Here is a 19147-nt window from a genome sequence, read left to right on the forward strand (position 1 = left end):
CCCATAGATGGAATTCATGGAGAATGGAAATTAGATGTGGAAGATGAGAAATAATTTTTTTAATTAAAATTTAAATTTAAAAGCTGAATGACTGGGAAAACTGATGCCATTAACTAAAACAGGAAAATCAAGAGGACTAAACTTAAAATTTGGTAAAATATAACTACTTATGTCAATTCTTAAAAATCTATAGCTATAGTTTCTTAAAGAATGAATGCATTGTCAAATTCCTTAAGCAACAGAAACTTTATCCATTTCTCAGAAGGAGAGAAACCACAGAGTACAGACTTGGACAATGAGTTTATTAATTGAGTATGATCTTCAGAGTCTTTGAAGTGGTCCCAAAGTACCAATGATAGTAGATTTCCAATGAATTATTGATTCAGTATTTAGAAAATAGAAGGCGAATGTTGAGGCTTTATTATTTAAAACTAAGAGGGTTCAGAAATGTATTAAAGAAACCTAGTTTTGGAAAGGGTTCATAATAGTAAAAAAACAAAAAAACAAAAAACCCTCTAACAAAATAATCCAGTTAATGTGTGCTAATGATAGCATTAAATGTATTAAATGTATTACTGATGTTGTTTTCCTTTGGGTAGGTAATACTTTCTGAAGTGTTTTTTTTTATCCTGATATTCATTTCATAGCAAAAGTGTTGTTGGGGATATAAAATGAGATAAAATATGTAAAAATTCAAAAAAATATGTAAAAATTCTCTAAAAACTTAGTGAAAGCTGCTGAGATACGGCTTTGGCTTGATAGGATGAATAAGTCAATGTATTTATAATTAACATAAATAACTGGTTTCCCAAGGAAAAGGGAACCAAAATACCAAAAAAGAGTACAGTTGAATAGTCATAATCTACAAATAAGCTATTATTTGGCTTTGAGTCATCTTTAAAGGTCATTTAAACTCATAAACATGCACTTCCAGCCTAGTTAACTTGTGTTTCTAATTAATTATCATTTAGAGGTTTCAATTTTATTTGAATCATTTCTCATCCAAGATTTTCTTGTTCCCTCTTTCTCAATTTAAGATTCAAGACACTTCATGCATTTTAAGATAATAGTCACTAGAAGAAACTCTTTAAGAATGCAATGACTATAAATGGCTTTTTACCATTGCCAGGCTCTTGTCTTTATAGAAATCAGAGTGAACTTTGTGTTCCCATATTCTGACTTTCAGAGTAAGTGAAAATGTAATACATCAGACAACAAAACTCAAAATCAACTTTATGATAATGTTTCATAATAGAATGGGATTAGTTACAGTTGTGGATACCTTTGAAGTTCCTAAAATCTTGTCTTTGAGAAATTTATTCTATATATTCAATTTATAGACAAAAAAATAATACTTGCAGATAAATTCCAATTTTTTTCCTGCACAAGTATCTTGTCAGTTTTCTTACTAGGTTACCCAACATCCTGAGTTGTAAGTAATCGATTATTTTAATTATTTATAATCATTATTTTAGATTATTAATATTTTAATTACTTTTTATTGGGCTATTTGAGAAAAATTACCACTGATTAGAAAAAATATTCAATGCTATCCAGATCAATAAGATAATTCCTGTGATTACTCTTATTTTCTGTTTTATTTTTAAAAGGCTACTCTTAGGTAATTCATTTGCCATATCCTCTCCTTCTTTGGTGATATGAATATAAACATTATAAAGTATCTTATGAATTTACTGGGAGGTTTCAAAATGCTCTCGGTCTTTGTCCAGGAGAGGCACTGCATGTGTATATCCGTTTCTTCTACAACACTTCAGTTGGCTTGCAGTTATAAGCTGTCCTAGAGGAAAGATTTGTACATGAGACATGTCTCTGTGTCAGGGCTCTTAACAACTTTAGCCTGCAGCAAAATCGAAAGTTCTTTTAGAATTTTAACACCTATAATTAGTAAATCTATTCAGTGCATTTTCTGAACCTCCTCACTCATGTATTGAACATTCCTACAGTGCTATTTTCTTGTCTTTTTTTGAGATAAAGAAGGAAAAGTGATTTAAAAATGAACCAGCACTTCAGCAGGTTCATTTTTACCTTCAAAGATAAATGCTTTTCCTTTCCTGATAAAGGGGCTACAATTTCCTATATTTTTATCTTAATGTATCTTCAAGTCCTCTTGTTTTCTTTTACATCTCTTCTATTGTTTTGCAAATTTTTATCTTCAGTAAATTCATAGAGAGTTTGGGGCATAATTATAATAATATTTGTATAGTGTTGTACATTATTATCTTATGCTTTTAAAAAATGATCTTATGCATTTTCAGGAGCCAAGGCCAGGCTATGTTTCACAGTTTGCTGGAGCCAGTTCATCTTGGTTCCTGAGAGCCAACAGTATGCATCTTCTTCCAGCTCCATATTTCTCTCTTAAACCATGTTGGTAGCTTGATAAGGGTATGAAATTGGATATGTGGGAGTATTTATACCATGGAAATTGGCAAATACTACAAATCAGGTCCTTTCTTTTCTTCTGGAGAGTCAATTGTTAAATATTTACCAGCACATCCACTGTACATAAATGAAATTTTCACAGCTATCAGCCTCCTCCCTTGGCACCACACCTCACCCCCACCTGGTTTGTCTCTACCAAGAACAGATTTCATGTCCTTTAGTGCTGTGGCAACCTGTGCACAGAATGTCAGACCTTAACATCACATATCATGGAAGAGGCAGGCTCTGGGCTCTCAAGAGAGGAAGAAAAGTGCTATCGTTTTTCTAGTACCTACTCAAGTTACTTCTGAAGCTTCCAGGAAAAGAAAAAAAAGTTTGAAAAACTCAATGTCCTGGAAACAAATAATTGTATACAATTATATCATGCATCAGTGATTACTGATCTGTCCACACACAGATAAACAATAGGCTGAGACACACGTATAGTCATGCTTATAGGAGGCGAAGATTTTTGTGGAATGAATTAGATTTTATTTGTTTCAGGTGTGTGTTTGGTGTTCAAATATATTCTCTGCACTGCAAAGTCTGGAATGCATGTACTCAAATTAGTTCAAGTTCTAAATCTATAATACCAGGATTACTTTGTTTTTACTACTATATTTTGACATTTCTTCACAGTCCAAGCAATCATTACCAAATATTTGAGGTGGGAGTATTAGTGAATTCCAAAAATGTTCTAGCAACAGCCAAGTCATAAAATAAATATTTTAACCCACACACATTGTATTCATTATATTCTAAAAAAGAAAAAAAAGAACTCTTGATACCAGTCATGTATATTAATGATTACACAATTCTGTAATCCTTCTTGCACTTGTAAAAACTGTAGAGCTTCTCTGTTTTAGCAATATGATTTTTCTGCCCTGAGTAGAGACATACTCTAGGTCAAAGCTGTGTGGTCTTTGTATGTGAAGCAAATATCAAATAATAGAATTTTTTGCTTGTTTTTTTTTTTTTCATAATTTGCTTGGTTTTGTTCTTAGTTTTTCTTTTTTAAAGGACTACTGCCCACACCAATTGTATTATGCTAAAATCCAGTGTTGATAGCTGGTATCCCTGTAGACCACAAAGGAGGGATGCTGTTTAATCCAGGGAGGCCAGCCTTCCCCTGTACACACTGCTCTTTTCCTCTACTTCTCACATTTTGTAAGTCTATTTCCTTCTAGTCTGTTTCTCCCAGACTCAAGCATTGCCATTCAAGGCCATCAGGAGTCCTCCCTGACTGGACTAGTGACACTGGTCTTTTCTCTTCCTTACTACTTTGCAAATTAGAGCTTTCCTTGACATGTGGGCCAATTGTAGTCTCTATTCTCCCCCCACCCCCAACAATTCATTTCTCAAAGACAGACCTAGCAACTTGTTTTCTGTGTCCTCTACATCCTGCACAACAGATCCATGTACAATGCTAGACACAGGGCAGGCACACAGTCAAAACTTTAACTGATTCATTTATTTAGATTTTAAAACTATTAAGTAGACATACTCCTTGGTCATTATTAAAGTTATAAAAAGAGCAATGGCTTATTTGATATCATGTCTGTTTTTCAATGCAGGCAATAGCTGGTCTGAGAAACTGCATAGTTCCTGGCATGGCACTTCACATTTAAGAGCTAGATGTCCTGTCTACACTCCTTTTTAACTTGTTCATATGAGAAAGATCCTTGCATATACACTGGCTAGAAGAGTCTGTGCACTATGTATCCAGATAGAGTAGGTACAGTATGCAGACTCTCAAGGCATTAAAAAAAGGGCAATTCTGATTCTTTTTTTGAGAAAAAAATTTGATATTTGATCAAAACATGACATATATTCAAGTTGAATTTCCTTGCTAATTATTGTATTCATCAATCTCAAATCAAACAGTTGAGAGCTTGCTATCTGTATATGGTTATTAAGACACCCTGATAAACATACTAGATATGGCTTTGGAAAATCAATTATTGCTTTTCTTGTACCTTAACCTCATATAAATCCACAAAAAGGATCCCATTATTTAAAATATCTTGCTCAAAGTCCTTTCTACAAATGTATTTTGCAGGATGAATAGTAAACCCCTAACAGATATGTCTACTAAATTTAGAATATCTCAGATGGGGTTTCATAATATTGGATTGTTCTGCAATCCTTTCTTTCCTCAGACTGGCTAAAGATACATTCTTTATCCAAAAATATTTTTAATCTAGTCCCACAATCTTTTTTTCCAGCATGGGCAAATATAGCTTAAAACTCTCGTTTTATCTTAACCTTGTGTGTCTTGATTCCTTATGAATGATCCACTCCCAGTGGCATGGAACAGGAAAGCACAAGGGAGGAAGGTTAAGAGCAGGCCTTAACCTGGACTTTTACTTTTGCTCACAGATTCTATGACTCCTCTCTTTTCTTCCTTCTCCTGTTTAATTTTCTTTCAATTAAGTTAAAACACAACTTCAAAAGATGAACAACTAAAATATCAGGATATGAAAGGAGCTTAGACTAGTAAAGACTGAAATGCACAAAGGGGTTGACTATCTGGAAGATTATTAATAAATGATAAGCTTGATTTTACATTCAAAATAAAGTATTTTTCCTCTCCAGTTCCTAATGTAGGCATTCAATTTTGGCACACTGGAACTGTGCTATGGTAGATTGGGCATTATCAGGTCCTCTAAATATCAGCAATACTTTGAGTTTTTTTTAAGAGGTTATATTTTAAATCACTCAAAATAGGACTGAGGATCTGTATTAACCATTTATGCAAATATACTCTATAGACCTATTTGAGGAAACAAATACACTCACCTCATCTCCCACAGCCCCAACACCCTTGCCTTGGAGCAGGCATTCATCTGCTTTTTCCTAGACAGTGTTATTATCTCTTCTTTGTTCTTGCCTCTTGCCAAGCCATCCCCCACACTATTAGTAGTAGTACCTTTCTAACCTTTACAGTGGCTTCCTATCCTCTACAGGATAAAAATCTAAACTCAACTAGCACATAAGACTCTTTGGGATCCAGTCCTTGCCTATATTTCTTGGTTCTTTTCTCTTGGCAGTCCCTCTTGTTTATGTCCCAACTATAGCCAACTAACCCTCAAATGCCACCAGTTTCCTATACCTCTGTGCCTTTCTCATATGGTTGATTCTGCCTAATTTTCCCTGTCTCACTCCTATGTTGCTACAAAATATTCACAATGTTTATAGGATAGATGTTGAGGAAAGGTAACAGTTTCTGCGAGAGGAAAATTAAACCTATTTGTTGATGCTCGTTAAGGAAATAAGCATGTAGACATAATTTTTCATCTTCAGAATTGTTTGGTGTGGCTCAATAAACAAGGTTACTTTTTAAAAAAGTCACTATATTATGATCCCAGGACAAAGCTGATCTTTTTTATTGGGGGAGTGAGATACTTATTAAAACCTGGCTTTGAATAGCTTGTGAACTTTTTCCACTCCCAAATACCTGTTGTATATAGAGAAAACTTCTATTAGTATTATTGACTAATTATCGTGATAAGTCCAATGAGAAATGGATTAGGCAGGGTATGATTTTCTAAGGATAGGTAGGAATTATCAGAAGCTCCATGTATAGTTTTAAAAAGTTCAAGTGATTCTGAAAACTTTTTCCCTGAAAGATGTTCTTTGCCCAACAATGCCTGCCCCCACCTCCTACCCCAGCTTATTCCAAGAATCACTGGTTGAAGAAAAAGGAACAAATTCAAAATAAGGAATTAATTTGAATGAATATTTTGAATGAAAACATGTAACAGTGACATTTCTTGGGGATCAATAAAATGAGTCAACTTAGTCAACATTTCCAAATGGCAAGAATATATAGTAAAAATTCCAAGTTTGCAAATTATTCTAATATCTTTAAATTAGTGAAATAAGCTAATGATGAAATGCTGGTAGACAGAACATGTGTATATAGGTAAGTGGAAAATTGGCAGATGAGTTTGAGTGTAATATGATAAAATTTAAGTTATACTTATAAGATAAAGGGTTCTTAATAATAACTTCCTCACAAAAAAGGCACGAAGAAATCACTTTGGATGTTTCCCTAAAGATATTATCTTAATGTGCAATTGTAGCCAAAAGACAAATAAAGTAATGGGCATCATCAGGAAGAAAGTAAGACAAAAAACAGAACATATTATGATAGTTTTGCATAAACAATATGATATATCTACATCTGGAATACAGATGTCCTCTTTGCTCAGCATTAATAAAGACTACACAGTACAAATGGAAAGATATTGGAATTAAAATGAATGAATGATATGACATATATTACATAGGCTAAAAAATTCAGAAATGATATAGAATAACAAATATTTATTTAAGATGAACCATATTCAATGTTTATGAAATCATAGTAACATGGATAAGAAGAACAGAGACTTGTTAGTCATTTCATGAAATATTAGGACTAGCATTCACTTCTTAAAGTCTTAATGTACTAGATCTAAGCAAGGCAGATAAATAGTTGTGCTGTATTATACAGCAAACAGAAAGCATGAGAAAGTTGTTATGCATAGAAGTGTTGCATGCTAAAAATATAAATATGTTGAAGCAAAGTTCAGCCAAAACTAAAAAGGAGAATCTACAACTGGTTAGAAAAGTAGAAATGCTTGGAGTTTGTCTTAATTGTTTTGAGTTGGCATCATAAAATGTAATCTAAGATGGACTGTTGTTTGAATTAACCATGGAATTTTGTGTTTTTGTTTTTAAAGACTATATTTTTGGGCAGCCCCAGTGGCCCAGAGGTTTAGCGCTGCCTTTGGTCCAGGGCGTGATCTTGGAGACCAGGGATCGAGTCCCACGTCGGGTTCCCTGCATGGAGCCTGCTTCTCCCTCTGCCTGTGTCTCTGCCTTTTTCTCTCTCTCTGTGCCTCTCATGAATAAATTAAAAAAAAAAATAAAGGCTATAGTTTTAAGTAATCTCTACACCCAATGTGGGGCTCAAACTCACAATCCCAAGATCAAGAGTCGCATGCTCCACTGACTGAGCCAACCAGGTGCTCTGAGTGCTTTTTTATGTAATTAGGTCAACTCCAAAAACATAATGCAAATTAGAAGGAAATTTAACAAATACTTCTGGTTAATCTTTTATTCTTAGTTTTTCTGATGTTTAGTATGATTAGGAAACTCATTAAATCTTTAATCCTGGAATGATTACTAACTTTCATTTGCTGATTTATAATATGACACACTAGTTACTATGGGTTTATGTGTCATCATACCTACTTCAGCATTTAATGAAAGCCTTCCAGGTACAAAACTCTGTATCAAGTACTAGGGATTTGCAGAAGTATAAGAGAGTCTCCTCAAATAGCTTATAATTTAGATGGAAAAAAAGGACTAAACTTATCAATAACCACAGAAGAACAGAGGTGAGTACTAAGTCATAGTATAGCAGTTGTTGTCCTTAAAGAGATGATGGCTGATTGGAAAATTCTGCAAAACATTAATGGAGGAGCTTGAATTTCAGTTTGGCTTTCAAAGAAAAGTGTCACTCAAGTAAATGTAAGCTGTTAAGATACTCACCCCCAAGCTTCACCTCAGACCTACTGGATCAGACTTTCTGACAAGTAGGAATGGGCACTTGACATTTTTAAAAATTTCATCACATGATTCCAGTCAGCCAGTCCATGAGGAAATGTTTGGGAAATACTGAAATAGAGAGTCTGTATAATTATGGGTACTGGTAGGCAGAAGCAGGAAAAGTACCTGGAAATCTGTTTGGGAGAGGAAGATGAATAAATCAGTGACTTTTGGGGCCAGCGGCTCATGCAAATTGTAGGGGAACAATGGGAGAAAATTGCAAAAGTAGACTACATCAAATTTTGGAGGGCTTTGAATTCCAAGTATAAGAGGTTTTAATTTGTTTTGCTTTTTAATAGAGTGTACCATTGAAAGTTTTGGAGCAAAACAGTAACTTTTATAACATGTTCCCTGGGGGCAGAAGTCTAGGCAAGAAACTGAAATAACAGTTAAGGTACAAATAATAAGACCTAGACTAAATATGACAGCAATGGGAACAGAAGAGAAATGTTAGATCCATATTTGGTGATACAGAAAGGGCACTGGGAGTACCTAGTAAGAGTTTGGGATGTCCAGATCTCCTTTTTAATATTTTAAATATCTTCCTCTATAAACTGAGATGTTTTATTTTCTTCCTTTTTCCTTTAACTTTAATTTCTGTGAAAAATATAACTATTTTGCATTAGAACTCATTGTTTAGACTAATAGCTAAGGATGTGTACCTAAAAATTCTTAAGAAAACCAATGGCCAAAGTGGCTTTAAATCACACTTTAATTTTTCAATGCTGATTACCAGCAAGATTTGAAACCAAAGTGTTTAGAATTATCTTATTGTCTGTGTGGCAAAACATTTAATACAAGTTAAAGAGGGAAAGAAAATATTAAATATCTACCACACAGCAAAAATTCACAGGACATATTAATAGTTAGAATAGAGGGATGAGGTGGATGTGTGGTTTATCTCCGAAACTGGTGTCTTTACATATAAGATGAAGCCTAAATGTCTTGACTTCTAGAGATAGCTGTAAGTAAAATGTTAATGAAAGTTTCCATATCTTCTTCCCTTTATGACCATTTTTCCCTTTCAGTTTCATTCTTGGTACCGTGTGCTCATGCCCTTCAAGCAATATCAAATTCTGCTTTCAGAGAAGATATAGTCACTTATGCCACAGTATGGGTACATACTGTATTTGTATTTTCAACCTTATCTCTAATCCTAGGTAATGAAACTTTTGCTCTCCTATTGAAGGCACCTAAGACTTTGGGAAAAGCCAGAAAATGGGGGAGATTTTCTAGGTTATAGGAAGATATATTTTTCTCATATATTCTGGAATTATATCATCTGCACCTGTTGTGATAATTTTGGAGCCATTTTTAGAATGTAGTAAAGTGTTGTATTTAGCAATTGTAAGTATTCTACATGATCAGATTAAAAAAAACTCTTTCTGAATAACAATTTAGAACCTATAGGGATTGCAGAAGAGTATTTCTTCCTGTTTGATTCAGTGAGAAAACTAGCCCCTTTGTATTCCAGAGACCATAAATGATACGGAAAAGGTCAGGAAACTAGCATAGAAATATAACTCTGTTCAATACAATTCAACGATGTTCCCATGACATACGTTAGTAATATGCCACTGGAATCATCCTATTTGTTGCACAGCTGAATAGTTTGTTTCTAATTCTGGCATAGCTCTAACCCTGCTGAAATAAGCTGTTGCAACTTAAATTCTTTCAAAAGAAAACATTGGCATCACTGTACCACACACTAATGTACTTTCTAAAGATTTTTAAATGCTTTGTTTTCTGAATAAATCTCTAAATGAACTACATGCTTTTTACTTTGACAAATCATTTAAGTGTTTTTTGCATCATTACAGAATAGATATAGGATTGATGAGATTTGTCTCCCCCTGCCCCCACGATAATGGTGGTGTGGAATCAATTCTCTTATGCAGGACATTTCAGTTATATTTGATACAAGCACTTATGCAATCATATGTAACTGTTTTGAGTTTCATGCTGGTTTGATGGGAATTACACTTCCCGGGTTTTGGTAATAATTTATCTACTCGTGTTTCTTTCTTGCTGGCTTTGATTTCATTAGTCTTCTAATTTCTTTTAGTGTATTCCAAGGTTCTGTCTTAGATCTATTATTTAACAGTTACAGGGCATGCTTTTTTTTTTTAAGGGTAGAGTGATCCAAAGATAAGATTAGCATTATCAACCAAATATATTAATTGTGTTATTTACAGTAGTGGGTTCTAGGGTTCATGGGAAAAGTAAGAGAACCTGGACCTGCTGGAGGTTACTATCTCCACAAAGTCCTTTGTGTCACCTACTTAGAGTGAAAGATAATAAAGAGATGTGAGGAAAGTGAACTCACTTCTTTTCCAATTCAAACACTGAATCACTGTCTCCAGGCATTAAAGCCAGCATGTGTACAGCATATCCACTGAATGGTCCTAATCCAACATTAGCTTAAAAAAAGAGATTTGTCTCCAATGTTAAACAATCACTCTGCTTACATGATGGAACAAATTTATTTCAACCTAAGATAATTTGATGTTTGTCTGTTTCCTTATAACTTTTCATAAAGTCAATTTTGAATAATATGCATACATTGCTAAAGGTTACCTCCTTCATGTTCATTAAAGGAAGATGTAAGGGAAATAATTTACTTTGCAGCAGAATCCAATAAGGTTAAATTTGTACTAACACCATAAAGAATACTGAAGAAATGTATTGATTCAACATATTTGCAATACCTTCAAAATTGACTAAATGTATCTATTTAAGGATAGAAGGAGTGATTGGTTTCCAAAGGTCTTTCCACTGTAAAATTGTATGAAGTCAATATTTTCCTTTCCTTCAAGTCCCTTTTACTCCTGCTATTCTTGCCTTTATTCAATATTATATTTTCTGTTACATGAAAAGGAGAATACTGATGCATAGGTTTAGGGTATGTCTCATGCTCAGTTGTAATTAGGGAATTGAACCTATAATGTTTGCTGGTTTTTCTTTTATGGACCAACTATCAATAAATTATAACTGTTGAATGGTAGGAGTATTGTTAATTATATGTGGACACCCTCCCTTTCAGGTCCAGTTATGACAGCATATTCTTATTTGTCCATCTCCAAACCCCTTTCTTCTGGGCCCTGCCCACCAGATTTTTGTTTCACTCTGACACTAAGTAAGCAAAGAACTTCAGAGTTTTTTTTAAAATTTTGTTTCAAGATTTATTTATTTTAGAGAGAGAGAGCGAGAGCAAGAGTGCATGAGCAGGGGGAGGGGCAGAGGGAGAGAAAGAGAAGCCTCAAGCCTCAAGAGAAAGTTTGATCCCAGGACCCTGAAATCATAACCTGAGCCGAAATCAGGAGACTGCTGCTCAACTGACTGAGCTCCTCAGGCGCCCCAAGTAAAGAACATTGTTAAACTTATCCCTACACATTTTGGGGTTAAGGATATAAAAATAAAATCTTTTGATTTTTAGCAACCTAATTAAAAGGTGGGCAAAATATATGAACAGATATCTTACCAAAGTAGATACACAGATGGCAAATAAGCATATGAAAAGATGCTCCATCCTTAAAGGTTCTACCTTTAATTGGGATGAAGATAGACTTGGAAATGGCAAGGTTCCTGAATGAATAATATTTTTTATTGATGTACCTTAAAGTATCTTTCACAAGGAGATTAACAGATCTAAAAGTAGATTGCTTGGGAATACATTAAGTAATGGCAGAATTGGTATCCTAACAACCCTGACTTTCTAATCTGTTTGTCCCATGTGCTGTGGCTTTTACTCCAGAAAACACAAGGATGAAGAAACAAAAGTTACCACTCTTTTGTTCAAATACAGAATAAGAAGTAATGTTTTTACAGATCCACAAAGATCTGCAGAAGAATGAACTATGTAAGCTTATGAAATCCTGCCCTTTAAACCAAAAGCCAGGGAGTTAAAAAAAAAAAAAAAAAGCCAGGGAGTTGGTCAGAAAATAGAACATATATAGTATGCAGATATTAAGGTAGCTACCAAACTTACTGTACATGATTTTTTTGTCTACAGTGTTATCTATTGCCTTATATAAGACAAATATAAGAGTTTGTCTTTTTTGTGGATCTGAATTTATGTCTAAGAGAAGTTTATGTGTGTAAGTGACAGCAAATTTGCTCCCTGTGATGTAAGACATATTACATGGGTACAATTGTTAACATAATGATTGTGGTAGCAGAATGATAGAGTTAAGGGAAAAAAAAGGTCAGCTCATACAATAGAACATGAGAAATGAAACAATAGGTCAAGTAAATTGGCCATTTAGCCTTGTTAATATTTTTGTCAACAATGTTGTCAACAATAGAATCAATTAATTACTTAGGATGTCACCCTTACAAACTAGAGAATATACCCAAAATGACTTGCCTGTTTTTTTTTTCCCCTGTGGCTTAACATTCATAAATCTATCTAAATATTTTTGCCTATTTATTATTTAAACCTGTATCACACTTCTAATAAGTGAGGAAACTTGGTATAAACTGCTATTGCTTTTTAAAAAAATTCTCCAGAATTTACTTTCAGAATTTAAGTGCTCCCCTCATGTATCTTAAAAATTAATGCTGGGGGAGTGTGGATGGCTCAGTTGGTTTTCTGACCTCCATTTAGGTCATGATCTCAGGATCCTGGGTTGGAGCCCCCACGTTGGGCTCCATGCTCAGTGGGGTGCCTACTTGTCCCTCTTCCTCGATTTTTACCCTGCTTGTGCTCTCCAATAAATAAAATATTTAAAAGTAATTAATGCTAATTCGTTGTTCATATTGCCAGTAATATTTGTGATTTTAAGGTGTTTTAACTTTACCGTTTAAATTTTTTTCATTAAGAACTTATTTTTGGAGCAGCTTTAGGTTCATAGCAAAAATGAGGCAATAGTACAGAGATTTTTTTAAATATACCTCCGCCCCAGATATGTATAGCTTCCCTTATTATCAACACCCCCCCACACACCGTACAATTAATAAACCTGCACTGATACATCATTATCACCCAAAGTCCATAGTTTACATTAGGGTTTACTCTTGATGTTGTACATTCTATGAGTCTGGACATGTATCCATTATATTATCATGCAGAGTATTTTTGACTGCCCTAAAACACTTTCTTTGTCTATTTACCCTTCTCTCTTGCCTCCAACCCCTGGCAACCACTAATCTTTTTACTATCTGCCTTTTCCAGAATGCCATATAGTTGGAATTATACAGTGTGTAGCCTTTTCAGACTGGCCTCTTTTACTTAGTAATATGCATTTTCGGTTCCTTTATGCCTTTTCAGGAGTCAATAATGAAAAAAATTTTGCTTCATCACACAGAAATCCCCCCATCCCAGTTCCTTGAATATTTCTTTTCCTTGAATTATATTTTAAAGGTTGAGAGGATACATATTAATATAGATGAGTTAGCATGAAAACTAAAAATTATTTTAAAGTTTAAAATGAAGGAAGACAGTGGTTTAGTAGTTATTAGGCCAATCAGAACATTTAATTACGTCCCTGACCAAATACACTCTCTTGGGCACATTAAAGCTAAGAATTGGTATCAGCAAATAATATTATTTTAAATGTTAAAAAAATGTTAAATGCTTTTTATGATTTTTGTTAAGCCTTTATTGTTGATTAGGAAATCTTAATCATTATATATATAATGGTGTGTGTGTATACATATATATTGTACTATATATATATATATATATACACACCATTATATAATATATATTACATCATTAGATACAATATGTAATGATTATTTAAAAATTTTATATACATTTTCTTTTGAAATTATTTGGCCTAAAATATGTCATTGAATTTGCCATTAGCTATAAATATTCTACAACCATTGTAAATTCTCAGGAATCTTGTCACAGAAATCTTCCACGGGAGGCAACCAGCGGAATCCCTTTGTACCCATATTTTCTTCCTTTATTCCATTCTCCAACTGGGATGTATGTTCTACTTTGTCTTATGAGAACAAAGTGACAGTGAACAGTGAGCTGAATGGAGCCCAGAAACTTGCAAATGCTTTTGTGGAGCAAAGTTGTCACTTCTCCCAATGTTTATTAGATGCAGAAACAAATGATTTTGTTCAAAACAAACCTAGTCTTAACTAAACTAATGTACCTCAATTACATTTTCCTCTCAGGTGTATTCTTTACAAAATGCACATAAAAGTCCAGGAGCCCATTTTTTCAGTTACTCTAAAGTACGGGCCAGAAAGGCAAGTTCTGTTTTCAACACTACTGTTAATAGCCAGATATTTACTTTCATAGCTTTTCCCCGCCCCCCCACTTCTAAACTCATGAGATTAAAGTAGAAGAAGAAATGAAAACATCTGTGCTTTCATGTCTTTCATTTTCCAATTCAGAACCTCAGTGTCCCTAGAGATCTGCAGTCTTTTCTGGTGCAGCCATTCATTCCCACATGGGCCATCATTTATTAGCTTGATAAATCTGCCCCAGGCCTTCTTCGTGTCTTGATATACATGTCAGGAATATTCAGTCCCCTAGGAAGCTGTCTCAAACCTGTGTTGTACTGCTTTCCAGTCAGGAAACCACCAATTTCCTCTAGCTTTTCTCCTTATTGTTACATAAAGCATGAGATACTGTTGCCAATGCTTCTGAACAGCCAGACTCATCATTGTTGGTTATAACAGCATAACTATTCATTTCTAAAGAAAACAGTTTATTGCCATTTAATCATGCCATGCATGCTGCACTCCGCATGTATTTTTATTTCTCTTCCACCCAATTTATTCTTTTTGCTATATTCTTAATGATAGTTTGGATTCCCTAGACTCTTGAGATTTTTTTTCCTCGTGGATTCCCTTCTGAATTAGTTTTTTTCTGTCCCCTCTAAACATGCTTATCTTCTCTAATAAGCTGTAGCATAGAAAAGAGTATCTCAAGGTTTTCACTTTCATATCTAGCCAAGAAAATTTATATTTATATTGCACATGATTGGTGACCATTCAGACAGAAGTACAAACACAACAAATATATCCCAAGTCACTCCAAATAGTTCCCTTGGTGTCCTTACATCCTGGGATTTTCCCCAGCAAGCTGTTGAGTTCAAGAAAGCATTTCTTTTAATTCTTTCAGGCTGATTCCTTTGTCCTTTGCCTCTATATTTTGTTAATCTTCTAGGAAGTGGGGCACAATATTGGAATGAACCACCTTAATGTCAAATATAGCTTCTTTCAGTAAAAATGACACAAATACTCAACATATACTTGACAGAAATGTTTAAAATTATTTCTCTCCCATTTATTCATTCCTTTTGCTATGCCCACTTCTTCAACTTCTAGGCCCAATGGATGTTGAAGCTAAGGCATAAGGATAGGAGCTGGGAAAGTCAAGCATCATTTCAAACCTGGCTAATTTTAAGAATGAGTACAGAAGAAAAGTTAAGAAGATGCTATTTTTACTGGGGTGGGACTAATAGTGTGGTTGTGTTTTGTGAAGATACTGAGTTTTAAATTTTAATTCTTAGAATGTGGTATAGATCAATAAACATTAGCTGTTATCATGATGTTTATTATTATAGTAAATTACAAATGTAATTCTAGGGAAGAAAAAACGAAACTTAAATATGTACCTATTTATTTGAATACAGGTATCTTTTTTTATAGAAAATATCAATAGGTTGCATATACCATATTTAATAAGTACTATTTTTGTGTTTGTATGTGTTATGGGTAGGTAGTCTCAGGCTGGGTAAGTAATCACATTAATAATTTTAATAGCTTCCAACTGAAAAAAGAAATAAGAACAAATGTTCATTATTGGATACTCTGTGAAGCTAAGCGAATAACTGACTAATCTCTCTGTGATTTCTTGCAGATATCATGGAAATCAGGACAGTGGCAGTTGGAATAGTGGCAATCAAAGGGGTGGAAAGTGAATATTATCTTGCAATGAATAAGGAAGGAAAGCTCTATGCAAAGGTATTGATAATTGATAGTTTAGACTTAATTTTTTGAACTTACTTGTGTCAAAAACATCTTGCATTTTTTTTTTGAGGGGAGAGAGAGAAAAGAGAGAAGAGGTAGGGGAGGGGCAAAGGAAGAGGAAAAGAGAGAGAATCCCAAGGAGGCTTTATACCCAGCGTGGAGCCCAATGAAGGCCAGATCTCACAACCCTGAGATCATGACCTGAGCTGAAACCTAGAGTCAGACACAACCAACTGAGCTACCCGGGTGCTCCAAAACATCTTGCCTTTCTGAAAAGTAAAGATGAAACTAATTTCTTTCAATTATATAATTTAATAATTTCATTAAAACACTTTATATTCAAGTATTGAGAAAAATGTTTTTCTGCAGGACCTTGGACAAATTGCTTAAACTCTCTGGGCTGGGGTGTCTTCATTTGCAAAATGAGCTGAATTAACCAGCCTCTCAGGATACTTCCAGCTCTGAGATTCCATGTGCATTTTAGATACTTGTAATCTAAAATTTCCTTCTGAGAGTATTACAGCTCTTTTTGTTGAAGTTCACACAATCTATACATTGCTGACATGAAAATTCTTGGGAAAAACATTCAGACATTTGTTTATCGACATCAATCTCACATTCATGGACTTTGAAATGTAAGCATTCATGTTATTCCAACTTTATTACAATGTGAAATATATAACAGTTCATTCCATCATAAAAAATATAATCGACTTTCCTTTGTATTCCCACAGCCCAGCATAACTGGCACAGGCTAATTACATAATAACATAGATTTAACTGAATGAACGACTGATTGAATGAATAGTTGGACGGATGAACAAATAAAATTAATTTTCTATCACCATTGCAAGCAGTGTAGTAGTAAACGAAGAAAAGTTGTGAAATATGTCCTTCAACTCAAGGAGGCAGATGCTCTGCTAATTATATCTTATCTCAGCAGTTAGGGAATGAGTGATGGGCATGGTAATATGAGAGCTGCTACTTAGGGTGAAATAGTTCCTAATACTAAAGAATAATAGCAGCAACTAACTGCCAAAAAGTTAGATATTTGAAAATATGTTGCATAACTAAATATGTATCATTTTATCCTTTTAAAAAAATTTAAGATATCTATTTTTTTTTTGCAAATATGCTAACCTATATTTAACAAAATGCATTAGGCCCACTCAAAAAAAAAGAAAAGGTCATATATGTTTTAATTTTACTAAATATTACTTGCTTCTTATTCTTTGAATCCCTCTAAAAATCATTTGGATAATGTTATTTGTTGTTTTAACAGAAAGAATGCAATGAAGATTGCAACTTCAAAGAATTAATTCTGGAAAACCATTACAACACATATGCATCAGCTAAATGGACACACAGCGGAGGAGAAATGTTTGTTGCTTTAAATCAAAAGGGGGTTCCTGTAAGGGGGAAAAAAACGAAGAAAGAACAAAAAACAGCCCACTTTCTTCCTATGGCAATAACATAATCATATATGGTATATAAGAAACCAGTTCCAGCAGGGAGATTTCTTTAAGTGGACTGTTTTCTTTCTTTTTCTCTTTTCTTTCCTTTCTTTTTTTTTTTTTTTTTTTTAAGTAACCAAGAAAGGCTGGAAAACTACTGAAAAACTGATCAAGCTGGACTTGTTGCGCATGTATGTTTATTTTAAGAGACTGCATTAAAGAAAGATTTGAAAAATATACACAAAAATCAGATTTAGTAACTAAAAGTTGTAAAAAATTGTAAAACTGGTTGTACAATCATGTTAGTAATAGTAATGTTTTTTCTTAAATTAATTTACCCTTAAGAGTATGTTAGATTTGATTATCTGATAATGATTATTTAAATATTCCTATCTGCTTATAAAATGGCTGCTATAATAATAATAATGCAGATGATGTTATATAAGATATGTCAGACATAAAGGCTGCTGGAATGATTTGTCAGATAATCAAGCCAATACTAACTATTGAAGATGGGCAGTATTTGAAAGGCTTTCTGGTGAAAAATTATAATCCATATAAATCTAATCAGAAAAGAGAATATTCTCAAAAATTCTATGGAGTGGAATCAAATAGGTAGTTTTACGAAAGTATTATATTAGAATATGCTTGTATCTATTAACAAGAAGAAAATTCTAATGCTGCTCAAACTGAAAGGGTATTGCTAAAAGGATGTTTTCAAAAATCTTGTATGTAAAATAGCAATAATGATAATACTGTACTTCATCTCACTTGCCACAAAATAACATCTTATAATCCCTAAAAGCAAAATTGAGAAATCTTTACATTTTTTTCAAGTAACATAATCTATCTTTTGTATAATTCATATTTGGGAATATGACTTTTAATAATGTTCTTCCCACAAATAATCATGCTTTTTCTCTGTGGTTACAGCATTAAACTCTATTTTAAGTTGTATTTGAACTTTATTGTTTTGTTATTTAAGTTTATGTTATTTATAAAAAAGAACCTTAATAAGCTGTATCTGTTTCATATGCTTTTAATTCTAGAGCAATAACAAAACCGTCTGGCTCAACGGCAGGTTCCCCCCTCCCCCTCATGACCAATATCAAGTCTAGTACACAGCATTTGGGCCAGCAAATCCTGGATGGCAGACAAAAATGACAGCCTGCAGCAATTTTTACAATAGATGTCTCACAGGGAACAATACAAAAATGCAAAATATGTTTTGCCACATACTGTCGTCAATTAAATTGGATCATATAAGTAAAATCACTGCAAATAAAAAAACTTAAAGGATTTTAAAGTTAGATTATATTTGAGAAAAAAGAATATATTTGAGTTCATGAATAGAAAAGTGCCATAGTTTTAAAATATCCATATTTAGAGTTAATAATTTTTCCTATGTCTAGAAATTTCTTCTATTCAAAATACTGCCATATTGAGAGTTATTTTCCTGTTAGATAGCAGGAACACAATACCCAAAATGGAATATATAGTCAGGGCTTTAAGGACCTGAATGTCATGAAGGCTTGAGGTCAGGCTACAGACAATAGTCTTATCAGAATGATAAATTCTACTTCATAATTCCTTAATTGGCAGATTTAGTAAAACTTTATGTGTTCACCAACAGGAAGTCAACATTTATCTAAATTAAACTATTGGAATGCTAATCATCGTGGTTTTAATTTCAAAATATTTGTCATCAAGTCCCTTTA

The 19147-nt window shown here is 33.6% G+C and overlaps 2 protein-coding genes across 5 annotated transcripts in view; one reads left to right on the forward strand and one right to left on the reverse strand.

Moving 5' to 3' along the window:
- Nucleotides 1-18452, forward strand: part of FGF7 (fibroblast growth factor 7) — a 52399-nt gene extending 33947 nt beyond the window's left edge. Inside the window, exons 3-4 of the mRNA XM_072808464.1 lie at nucleotides 15866-15969; nucleotides 17258-18452. Of these exons, the coding sequence (XP_072664565.1) occupies nucleotides 15866-15969; nucleotides 17258-17452 (299 nt within the window). The 3' untranslated portion in view covers nucleotides 17453-18452. The remainder of the gene's footprint in view (nucleotides 1-15865; nucleotides 15970-17257) is intronic.
- Nucleotides 1-19147, reverse strand: part of FAM227B (family with sequence similarity 227 member B) — a 189094-nt gene that overhangs the window by 95170 nt on the left and 74777 nt on the right. The gene's annotated exons all lie outside the window — the stretch shown is intronic.

The sequence above is a fragment of the Canis lupus genome, chromosome 32 (genome assembly GCF_048164855.1).
Source record: "Canis lupus baileyi chromosome 32, mCanLup2.hap1, whole genome shotgun sequence".
In the NCBI taxonomy this organism is placed as follows: Eukaryota; Metazoa; Chordata; class Mammalia; order Carnivora; family Canidae; genus Canis; species Canis lupus.